This window comes from Cebus imitator, unplaced genomic scaffold (assembly GCF_001604975.1).
Source record: "Cebus imitator isolate Cc_AM_T3 unplaced genomic scaffold, Cebus_imitator-1.0 Scaffold306, whole genome shotgun sequence".
NCBI classification, from domain to species: Eukaryota; Metazoa; Chordata; class Mammalia; order Primates; family Cebidae; genus Cebus; species Cebus imitator.
Window position 1 is genome coordinate 1,719,132 of NW_016107621.1, and position 11,562 is coordinate 1,730,693.

Sequence of the window (11,562 nt, forward strand, 5' to 3'; positions counted from 1 at the left end):
CAAAAAAAAAAAAAAAAAGAATTGTTGTGGGCTGGAAAGGGCAAAAAGGCTGAAGGAGGTAAGGGAACAAGCAATGAGGCCATCTGGAAGAGGGAATAGCCAGCACAAATGCCCCAAGGTGGGAGCATGACTAGCTTGTGGGAGGAACAGTGAGGAAACCACTGCCTATGCAATTGAGTTAGTGAAGAGGAGAGTAAGAGAGAAGGTCAGAGAGGTAATGGAGGGCATTTTTTAGAGGGTTTTATAGGACTTTCGATTTTATTCTGTGAGGGCTGTGAGCAGAGGACAAACATGAATTGACTGCTGAATTGCTGCATTAGCAGTAGAATATGGCCAAGCATGGGGTGGCTCACACCTGTAATCCCAGCACTTTGGGAAGCCAAGATGGGAGGATTGTTTGTGCCCAGGAGTTTGAAGCTGCAATAAGCCATGATCACAGCACTGCACTCCAGCTTAGGCAACAAAGCAAGATTCTGTTTTAAAAACAAAGTGAACATCAGCAGCAGCGGCAGCAGCAACAACAACAACACAGTAGAATATATGAGGGCAGGGTTAGGAGCAGGGAGACCAACAAGGTGACTACTGTGATTATCCAGGTAAGAGATGAGGATGCTCTGGACCAAAACGTTTTGGAGGTGAAGAGAGAACATACATATGTGTGTGTGTATATATATATGTATTTTGAATTCTGGATATATTTTGAAGGAGGAGCTTTGAGGACTAGATATTGGGAATGATGTGAAAAGTTTCAAAGATGGATCCAGGGATTTTTTTTTTTTTTTTTTTTTTTGAGGCAGGGTCTTGCTCTATTACCCAGGCTGGAGTGCAATGGCACGATCTTGGCTTATTGCAACCTCTGCCTCCCGGGTTCACGCAATTTTCCTGCCTCAGCCTCCCCAGTACCTGGCTTATTTTGTATTTTTAGTAGAGCTGGGGAGGGGGGCAGGGGGAGTTCACCAGGTTGCCTGGGCTGGTCTCAAATTCCTGACCTCAGGTTATCCACCTGCCTTGGCCTCCCAAAGTGCTGGGATTACAAGCGTGAGCCACTGCGCCCAGTGGATCCAGGAATTTTTGACCTGAGGAGTTGCTGGTCCCTCAAAAGGAACACACTGAGGCTAGTACTCATTTGGAGAAGAAAGTCCAGGAGTGAGAGATGTCGTGCTGGACACACAGGTGGAGATATGATGGAGATGTTGGATGTGAGTCTAGGGTGGAAGGGAGAATCCTGGGCTGGAGAGAGATGCTTGGGAATTCTTAGCAGATTTATGATCTTTAAACTCCTCAATCTGGATGAGCTTCCCAAGAATTCCCAAGGGATGACTTGAGCATATAGACAGAGAGGAGGTCTAAGGCCTGAGGCATGGGGCAGTGTGTCTTTAAGAGGTTATAGAGGCTGGGTGTGGTGGCAGAGGCCTAAAGTCCCAGGTACTCAGGCGGCTGAGGTAGAAGGATCACTTGAGCCTTGAAGTTCAAGGCTGCAGTGATTTGTGATTGCACCAGTGTACTCCAGCCTGGGCAAAAGAGCAAGATCTTGTCTTTGAAAGAAAAAGAAAGTGGCCCACACCTGTAATATCAGCATTTTGGGAGGCTGAGGTGGGAGGATCACTTGAGCCTAGGAATCTGAGACTGGACTGGGCAACATAGTGAGACTGATTTTTTTTTTTTTTTTTTTTTTTTTTTTGAGACGGAATTTCACTCTTGTTGCTCAGGCTGGAGTACAATGGCATGATCTCGGCTCACTGCAACTTCCGCCTCCCAGGTTCAAGTGATTCTCCTGCCTCAGTCTCCAGAGTAGCTGGGATTACAGGTGCCTGCAATGACACCCGATTAATTTTGTATTTTTAGTAGAGACGGGGTTTCTCTATGTTGGTCAGGCTGGTCTCAAACTCCCGACCTCAGATGATCTGCCCGCCTCGGTCTCCCAAAGTGCTGGGATTACAGGCATGAACCAACGTGGCTGGCAACCTTTCTCGTGGGAGAAATAATAACATATTTGTATGCTGATAAGAATAATGTAGATGAGAAGGACAATTGATGATGTGGGAAGAGGAGAGAATTGCTGGAGGATGTACCTAAGAAGGCGGTGGAGGGATTGCCCTGAACTAAGAGTGGGGTTAGTTCATCCCCAGGAACAGTAAGGAGAGTGGAGTGAGTAAATCGCCACAGGAGAAAGGGGGTGAACAGTGTGGGAGCTTCTGGAAGTTCTCTTCTGATTCTGTTCTCTTGATAAAAGAAGCAAAGTCAGTCTCTGAAACATAAGGATGGATAGGGGAGCGACAAGGTGACCGGCTTGACCCTAGTGGTAGCGGCTTTGTTCCTTGCAGGGGGCGGGGCTAAGGTTGTGGGGCGGGGCCGGCGTAATTGCAATTCAATCTTGCGCTGGGGATTGGAGAGGCTAAAATTTGGGACGGGGCCTCACCGCGGGGGCTCCGTGCAAGTGGGCAGGGCTAGACCGGGAGATGCCCACGTGCTTCGCACCTCCGCCTCGCCCGCAGGGGACCAGCTGCTGAGCGCCCGAGTGTTCTTTGAGAACTTCAAGTACGAAGACGCACTACGCCTGCTGCAATGCGCAGAGCCTTACAAAGTCTCCTTCTGCCTGAAGCGCACTGTGCCCACCGGGGACCTGGCGCTGCGGCCCGGGACCGTGGCCGGCTACGAGATCAAGGGCCCGCGGGCCAAGGTGGCCAAGCTGGTACGCGTGCTTAGCCCGGTCCCAGCCCTGGACTGCCCCAGCGATCCCATCTGTGCGCCGTGACCCCCATTCCCCGCCACCATGGGCCAGCCTTGCCCTCTGTCTTGTCACTAACCCAAGCTAATCCCACTCTCTGCCCCTTGCTCTCTGCCCCTAAACTCCTCCCCCGGGAGGGGCATTGACCCACTCCAGCCCAGGGCCCTCACCCATCTCGGAGAGGCGTCCCCACCATCGGATCCAGGCTTGCTAGGGGTCCTGAACCAGGGAAGCCAGGTTCCAGCCTGAGTGTGGCCCAATTCCTGTTCTGCTGAGTCACCCTGGACAAATTTCTTTCCCTCCCTGGGCCTCAGTTTCCCCATCTCGAGAATGAGGATGTTGGGGAAAATCCTGGATCAGGAGCTAGAAGTCTTGGGTTCCAGTCCCTTCGCTCCTGTTGACTCATTTGGAGATTTTAGTTGGCTGCCTGCCTTCCTGGGCACTCATGGTGAAATGACAGGCAATAAGTGGGGATGGTGCTTGGGGGACACAATACTTGACCTAGCACATCCCTGGCCTGGCCTAATACCAGGAGGGGCTCTTCCTGTCCACTCCCAGCCTCCCACTGTCCCACCGCCTCCTGCCTCTCTCCTCTCTCCCCAGAACATCCAGAGTCTGTCCCCTGTGAAGAAGAAGAAGATGGTGGTGGTGCCTGGGGCTCTGGGGGTCCCCGCTGACCTGGCCCCTGTTGACGTCGAGTTCTCCTTTCCCAAGTTCTCCCGCCTGCGCCGGGGCCTCAAAGCTGAGGCTGTCAAGGGTCCTGTCCCAGCCGCCCCTGCCCGCCGGCGCCTCCAGCTCCCTCGGCTGCGTGTACGAGAAGTGGCCGAAGAGGCCCAGGCAGCCCGGCTGGCTGCCGCTGCTCCTCCCCCTAGGAAGGCCAAGGTGGAGGCTGAGGTGGCTGCAGGAGCTCGTTTCACAGCCCCCCAGGTGGAGCTGGTTGGGCTCCGGCTGCCAGGGGCCGAGGTGGGTGTCCCCCAGGTCTCACCCCCCAAGGCAGCCCCCTCAGCAGAGGCAGCTGGTGGCTTTGCCCTCCACCTGCCAACCCTTGGGCTTGGAGCCCCAGCTCCGCCTGCTGTGGAGCTCCCAGCCATGGGGATCCAGGTCCCCCAGGTGGAGCTGCCCACCTTGCCCTCACTGCCCACTCTGCCCACACTTCCCTGCCTGGAGACCCGGGAAGGGGCTGTGGCAGTTCCCACCCTGGATGTGGCAGCACCTACTGTGGGGGTGGACCTAGCTTTGCCGGGTGCAGAGGTGGAGGCCCGGGGAGAGGCACCTGAGGTGGCCCTGAAGATGCCCCGCCTTAGTTTCCCCCGATTTGGGGCTCGAGCGAAGGAAGTTGCTGAGGCCAAGGTAGCCAAGGGCAGCCCTGAGGCCAGGGTGAAAGGTCCCAGACTTCGAATGCCCACCTTTGGGCTTTCCCTCCTGGAGCCCCGGCCCACTGCTCCTGAAGCTGTGGAGAGCAAGCTGAAGCTGCCCACCATCAAGATGCCCTCCCTTGGCATCGGAGTGTCAGGACCCGAAGTCAAGGTGCCCAAGGGACCTGAAGTGAAGCTTCCCAAGGCTCCTGAGGTCAGGCTTCCAAAAGTGCCGGAGGCAGCCCTTCCAGAGGTTCGACTCCCAGAGGTAGAGCTCCCGAAGGTGTCAGAGATGAAACTCCCAAAGGTGTCAGAGATGGCCGTGCCGGAGGTGCGGCTTCCAGAGGTGCAGCTGCCAAAAGTGCCAGAGATGAAACTCCCAAAGGTGTCAGAGATGGCCGTGCCGGAGCTGCGGCTTCCAGAGGTGCAGCTGCCGAAAGTGCCAGAGATGAAGGTCCCTGAGATGAAGCTTCCAAAGGTGCCTGAGGTGAAACTCCCTGAAATGAAACTCCCGAAGGTGCCCGAGATGGCTGTGCCTGATGTGCCCCTGCCAGAAGTGCAGCTTCCGAAAGTCCCAGAGATGAAGCTCCCTGAGATGAAACTCCCTGAAATGAAACTCCCGAAGGTGCCCGAGATGGCCGTGCCGGATGTCCACCTGCCAGAAGTACAGCTCCCGAAAGTCCCAGAGATGAAACTCCCTAAAATGCCCGAGATGGCTGTGCCAGAGGTTCAACTCCCCGAGGTGCAGCTGCCAAAGGTCTCAGAGATGAAACTCCCCAAGGTGCCTGAGATGGTCGTGCCCGACGTACACCTCCCAGAGGTGCAGCTGCCGAAAGTCTCAGAAATAAAAGTCCCTGACGTGAAGCTCCCGGAGATAAAACTCCCCAAGGTGCCTGAGATGGCTGTGCCCGATGTGCAGCTCCCTGAGGTGCAGCTGCCGAAAGTGTCAGAGATTCGGCTGCCAGAGATGCAAGTGCCGAAGGTTCCCGATGTGCATCTTCCAAAGGCTCCAGAGGTGAAGCTGCCCAGGGCTCCAGAGGTGCAGCTAAAAGCCGCCAAGGCAGAGCCAGCAGAAGGGATGGAATTTGGCTTCAAGATGCCCAAGATGACCATGCCCAAGATGACCATGCCCAAGCTAGGGAGGGCAGAGTCCCCATCACGTGGCAAGCCAGGCGAGGCGGGTGCTGAGGTCTCAGGGAAGCTGGTAACACTTCCCTGTTTGCAGCCAGAGGTGGATGGTGAGGCTCATGTGGGTGTCCCCTCTCTCACTCTGCCCTCAGTGGAGCTAGACCTGCCAGGGGCCTTTGGCCTGGAGGGACGGGTCCCAGCCGCTGAAATGGGCAAGGTAGAGCGGGCGGAGGGCCCCAAGTTGGCAGCAGGGGTCAGGGAAGTGGGCCTCCGAGTGCCTTCTGTTGAAATTGTCACTCCACAGCTGCCCACTGTGGAAGCTGAGGAAGGGCGACTGGAGACAATGGAGATGAAAGTCAAGCCCTCTTCCAAGTTCTCCTTGCCCAAGTTTGGACTCTCAGGGCCAAAGGTGGCCAAGGCAGAGGCTGAGGGGGCTGGGCGAGCCACCAAGCGGAAGGTATCCAAGTTTACCATCTCGCTCCCCAAGCCTCGGGTAGGGGCTGAGGCTGAGGCCAAAGGGGCCGGAGAGGCAGGCCTGCTGCCCGCCCTCGACCTGTCCATCCCACAGCTCAGCCTGGATACCCACCTGCCCTCAGGCAAGGTAGAGGTGGCAGGGGCTGACCTCAAGTTCAAGGGGCCCAGGTTTGCTCTGCCCAAGTTTGGGGTCAGAGGCCGGGACACTGAGGCAGCAGAACTGGTGCCGGGGGTGGCTGAGTTGGAGGGCAAGGGCTGGGGCTGGGACGGGAAGGTGAAGATGCCCAAGCTGAAGATGCCCTCCTTTGGGCTGGCTCGAGGGAAGGAAGCAGAAGTTCAAGGTGAGCGTGCCAGCCCGGGAGAAAAGACTGAGTCCACCACTGTGCAGCTTAAGATCCCTGAGGTGGAGCTGGTCACGCTGGGCGCCCAGGAGGAAGGGAGAGCGGAGGGGGTGGTGGCCGTCAGTGGAATGCAGCTGTCAGGGCTGCAGGTGTCCACAGCCAAGCAGGTGGTCACTGAGGGCCATGAGGCAGGGCTGAGGATGCCTCCGCTGGGCATCTCCCTGCCCCAGGTAGAGCTGACTGGCTTTGGGGAGGTGGGTACCCCAGGGCATCAGGCTGAGAGTACAGCCCCTTCAGCAGAGGGCACAGCAGGCTACAGGGTCCAGGTGCCCCAGGTGACCCTGTCTCTGCCTGGAACCCAGGTTGCAGGTGGAGAGCTGTTGGTGGGTGAGGGTGTCTTCAAGATGCCCACTGTAACAGTGCCCCAGCTTGAGCTGGACGTGGGGCTAAGCCGAGAGGCACAGGCAGGCGAGGCGGCCACAGGTGAGGGTGGGCTGAAGCTGAAGTTGCCCACGCTGGGGGCCAGAGCTGGGGTGAGGGGCCAGGGTGCTGAGGAGCAGCCCCCAGGGGCCGAGCGTACCTTCCGCCTCTCACTGCCCGATGTGGAGCTCTCACCACCTGGGGGCAACCATGCCGAGTACCAGGTGGCAGATGGGGAGGGGGAGGCTGGACACAAGCTCAAGGTGCGGCTGCCCCGGTTTGGCCTGGCTCGGGCCAAGGAGGGGGCCGAGGAGGGTGACAAGGCCAAGAGCCCCAAACTCAGGCTGCCCCGAGTGGGCTTCAGCCAGAGTGAGACGGTCACTGGGGAAGGCTCCCCCAGCCCCGAGGAAGAGGAGGAGGAAGAGGGCAGTGGGGAAGGGGCCTTGGGACGCCGGGGCCGGGGCCGGGTCCGCTTGCCACGCGTAGGCCTGGTGGCCCCTTCTAAAGCCTCTCGAGGACAGGAGGGCAATGCAGCCCCCAAGTCCCCCGTGAGAGAGAAGTCCCCAAAGTTCCACTTCCCTAGGGTGTCCCTAAGCCCCAAGGCCCGGAGTGGGAGTGGAGACCAGGAAGAGGGTGGATTCCGGGTGCAGCTGCCCAGCGTGGGGTTTTCAGAGACAGGGGCTTCAGGCCCAGCCAGGATGGAGGGGGCTCAGGCTGCGGCCGTGTGAAGCCTCTGGGCAGATGGAGACTCCCTTCTTGCCTTCCTTTCTCCTCCCCCCCGTTGTGTGTGTGATAACTAGCACTAACCCTAAGAGGGCCAGGAGGTGGGCGACTGACCAGGGCTAGTGGGGAGGCCTACTCCTGTCTCACTGGCAGGGGTGTGTGTATCCCACAAGCCACGTGAATAAAGTAATCCAGAAGTAGCCATGTGTTCATCTCCTCTGTGTGCATAGCGGGAGGGCGGGAGTGGGTGTAGGGGAGATGCAGAGAAGGCAGTCGCCAAAGAAGAGGTTTTAGGAGTCACCTGAGCCTGGCCTGAGGGGACCCTCTGGTGTCAGGGAAGAAACAGGTCACATCTGGTCTGAGAAGAGTCAGGCAGGCTGGGTGCAGTGGCTTATGCCTGTAATCCCAGCACTTGTGAGGCCAGGGTAGGAGGATTGCTTGAGCCCAGGAGTTTGAGACCAGCCTGGGCAACATAGGGAAACCTCAGCTCTAGAAAAAATACAAAAATTAGCCAAGCATGGTGGCCTGTGCCTGTAATCCCAGCTACTTGGGAGGCTGAGGTGGGAGGATGGCTTGAGCCTGGGAGGTGGAGGCTGCGGTGAGCCGTGATGGTGCCCCTGCACTCCAGCCTGGGCAACAGAGCCAGGCTGTCTCAACAAAAACAACAGTCAGTGTGGCCTTCGGCCGGCCCTGGTGGGAGTGGAGACTTCCCTAGCCCTTGAGAATTCCCAGGGGCTGTTGAAGAGGACTCTGGGACCTTCCCTGGTAGAGCACAGCTTCGGGACCCCTCTGCCAGGGAGCTGGCCTGTTCTGGGGGACCCCCGCCTACCAGGCTGGTTGCTCCCCACCTGCCCTCTGCTGGTGAGGGCACTTCTGTACATCCTGGCCTTCTCTTTCCTGTCTGGCTGGTTTGACGGCCTATCCACTCCCGCCCCACCCAGGAAGGGCGCTTCTGTTCCCCTCTTTAGGATTCTGGGTCCAAAGCCTCCACCACCAACACACAGCTGCCTCTTGGAACTAGGTCCTAGGGTCTTCAGCACCCGTCAGTGCTCAGCTCCCAGGGACCACCTACCACATCCCTGCCATCCTGATTCAGGATCTGAGTCCTGGGGTCCCCACCAGGGCCTCCAGCCTCCTCCACATCTCTCTGTGATATCCCACCTGGACTAAGGAGACTCGATATCCAGTCCCAAGTCTCATCCCGACAGCACCCCCATGCTCTTCACATCTCCCTCTCCTGTCTCAGCGGATAAGGGGCCTGGCGGATTCCCGCACTCACTTGAGTACCTTGTCCCTTCAAGCTGGCCCTCTTCAGGTCACTGCCTCACCACACACCTTTTCTTCGCCCCCACCAGACATGGTGGGAGTTATCTACACTCACAGTGCACACCCATTTCCAAGATCCCAGCATTGGGGTTTTCCTCCTACCTTGTCCGTGTCAGCAGTGGCCTCTCCATGGCCACGCCTGAGGGTTTCCTTTGTCTCTCTCGTCGTGACTTCTCAAGGCCCCATCGATCTTCCTGACACTTGCTCCTCTCTTCCCCATACCTCTCTCTCCTTGGGCACTTGGGGCTCCTCCGGGGCCCTTGTCTACCCCAACACCCTCCTAGGGTGCGTCACCCTCCCCTATGGCTTCCACACCTCCTCTCTGTGCTGACAACTCCCAAACTCTCTCCTGCAACCCCCTAGGGACCCACACCTCTCCTGGAGGTCTCCTGGTCATTAGGAGGTTGTGTGGGTGATGGTTCAGAGCCTGGTGCTGAAGCTGGGCTGCTCAGGGTCAAAGGCTGTCTCTGGCAGTCACCTGGGTAACCTTAGGCATTTTATTTTATTTTATTTTTTATTTTTATTTTTCGAGACAGAGTCTCACTCATTGCCCAGGCTGGAGTATAATGGTGCAATCTTGGCTCACAGCAACCTCCGCCTCCCAGGGTCAAGCGATTCTCCTGTTTCAGCCTCCTGACCTCAGCCTCCCGAGTAGCTGGGACTGCAGGTGTGCACCACCATGCCCAGCTAACTTTTGTATTTGGTTTCGTCATGTTGGCCAGGCTGGTCTCAAACTCCTGATCTCAGGTGTTCTGCCTGCCTTGGCCTCCCAAAGTGCTGGGATTATACAGATATGAGCCACTGCTCCTGGCCAGGCATTTACAAAAACTTCTTTGTGCCTTGGTTTTCTCTTCCATGAAATCCCTACTTTGCATGTTGTAAGGATCAGATAAGACTTCTAAAGCCCTCCATCCTGGTTTAAATGTTTTGATGTTAAGTTTTCTAATCTGGCTGGAGTGGTGGCTCATGCCTACAATCCCAGCACTTTGAGAGGTCGAGGCAGGAGGATCACTTGAGGCCAGGAGTTTAAGACCAGCATGTACAATACAGTGAGACCCCATTTCTACAAAAAAATAAAAAGATAAATAAAAATAAATACATTTTCTTTCTTCTTTTTTCGAGACAGGGTCTCACTCTGTCACCCAGGCTGGAGTGCAGTGGCGCGATCTCGGCTCACTGCAACCTCTGCCTCCCAGGTTCAAGTGATTCTGTGCCTCAGCCTCATGAGTAGCTGGGATTACAGGTGCGTGCCACCACGCCTGGCTAATTTTTTGTATTTTTAGTAGAGACAGGGTTTCACCATGTTAGCTATGATGGTCTTAATCTCCTGACTTCGTGATCCGCCTACCTGCCCCGGCCTCCCAAAGTGCTGGGATTACAGGCATGAACCACTATGCCCAGTCAAAAACAAATACATTTTCTAATTTGGCCTCAACATCTCCCCCAATCTGCTCCTTATCCATGTTCACTTCTTGATGACTGCCCCTTCATGCCAGAGCCCTGGGCCTGGGTCTGGGCCTGGATAGCTCCCTTCTTTCCCCCCACCTGTCAGTCTCACGGCCGGTCCTCCTGGCCTCCTTGGTGTCCCATCCACTGGCCTCCTCCTCTCCTCCCTGACCTCTCCCATCTCTGCCCTGCCCTGGACTCTTTCCCAGGCTTGGGGCCTCCACTCTTACCCGATCCAACCTATCCTTTTTCACACTGTAACTTTCTGACACTCATATCTGACCCTGCCCTCCCCTGCTCAAAGCCCTCTGTGGCTCCCCAGTGCCCTCAGAACAAAGTCCAAACTCCTTAGCCTGGCATTCAGGGCCTTTTACAACCTCACCCTATGGCAGCCACAGGCTGGGACAGGGGTTTGTGAACACAGACACACACACGCACATCACATCTCCGGAGCTTAAGAAGCCTGACTTTCCTCACTTCTGCCTTATCCCCATTCCTTTTTGCCCAAGGCCTCCAATCATACTCCCCACTGTCAACGCTTCACCTGTTTGGTCCTTGCAAGATTCCGCCACTGGGCGGGGGAGGGGGCCCAGCCTGGTACCCCACCCCCACTCCAGCCAGGACTCAGGTCTCCAACAACAGAACACCAGAGCCACTCAACAACGCTGAAACCCATTCGGGGGGCCCAGGGCCCCTCGTACCAAGCCAGGAAGGCTTTAGGGGAGCAGGAGACCTGGGTGGGTTCTGGGTGTAGGCCCTGGCAGACTCACAGTGTGGCCAAGGGCTCTGGGGGTGTCAGGGAAGCAGGGGCCAACCTCACAGGAGAAGGCACGAGTGCGGTTCTCTTTCCCCCGCTGGGGGGCCGGTGGTGTCGGAGGCCTTGGCGGCGGAGCCAGTGGCGCAGGGGCCTGGGCAGGGCGGTGTCCGGCAGCAGGGACACCATGGCCACCATCCAGTCAGAGACTGATTGCTACGACATCATCGAGGTCTTGGGCAAAGGCACCTTTGGGGAGGTAGCCAAGGGCTGGCGGCGGAGCACGGGTGAGATGGTGGCCATCAAGATCCTCAAGAATGACGCCTACCGCAACCGCATCATCAAGAACGAGCTGAAGCTGCTGCGCTGCATGCGGGGCCTGGACCCCGAGGAGGCCCATGTCATCCGCTTCCTTGAGTTCTTCCACGACGCCCTCAAGTTCTACCTGGTCTTCGAGCTGCTGGAGCAAAACCTGTTCGAGTTCCAGAAGGAGAACAACTTCGCGCCCCTCCCTGCCTGCCACATCCGTACAGTCACCCTGCAGGTGCTCCGAGCCCTGGCCCGGCTCAAGGAGCTGGCGATCATCCACGCCGATCTGAAGCCCGAGAACATCATGCTGGTGGACCAGACCCGCTGCCCTTTCAGGGTCAAGGTGAGTAGGGGCCGTCTAGGGTGGCTGCTTCCCTAGTTCCTTGTCTTTTTCCAGCTTCCTCCAGCCCTAGATGCCTTTTCTTTCTTTACTTAAAAAATTTTTTGGCCGGGCGCAGTGGCTCAAGCCTGTAATCCCAGCACTTTGGGAGGCCGAGGCGGGTGGATCACGAGGTCAAGAGATCGAGACCATCCTGGTCAACATGGTGAAACTCCATC

The 11,562-nt window shown here is 57.1% G+C and overlaps 2 protein-coding genes across 10 annotated transcripts in view; both read left to right on the plus strand.

Moving 5' to 3' along the window:
- The window catches only part of PRX (periaxin), a 24,103-nt gene extending 16,734 nt beyond the window's left edge, over positions 1-7,369 (plus strand). For 3 of the 9 annotated variants that reach the window (XM_037729461.1, XM_017503209.2, XM_037729468.1), the window contains 2 exons: positions 2,496-2,692; positions 3,332-7,369. In XM_037729461.1, the coding sequence (XP_037585389.1) occupies positions 2,496-2,692; positions 3,332-7,174 (4,040 nt within the window). In that variant the 3' untranslated portion in view covers positions 7,175-7,369. Of the gene's footprint in view, positions 1-2,495; positions 2,693-2,933 lie in introns of all 9 variants that reach the window. The other 6 variants (XM_037729463.1, XM_037729464.1, XM_037729465.1 and 3 more) reach the window with 6 other exon arrangements.
- Positions 7,370-10,559: 3,190 nt separating this feature from the next.
- The window catches only part of HIPK4 (homeodomain interacting protein kinase 4), an 11,184-nt gene continuing 10,181 nt past the window's right edge, over positions 10,560-11,562 (plus strand). The window contains exon 1 of the mRNA XM_017503212.2: positions 10,560-11,347. Within this exon, the coding sequence (XP_017358701.1) occupies positions 10,883-11,347 (465 nt within the window). The 5' untranslated portion in view covers positions 10,560-10,882. The remainder of the gene's footprint in view (positions 11,348-11,562) is intronic.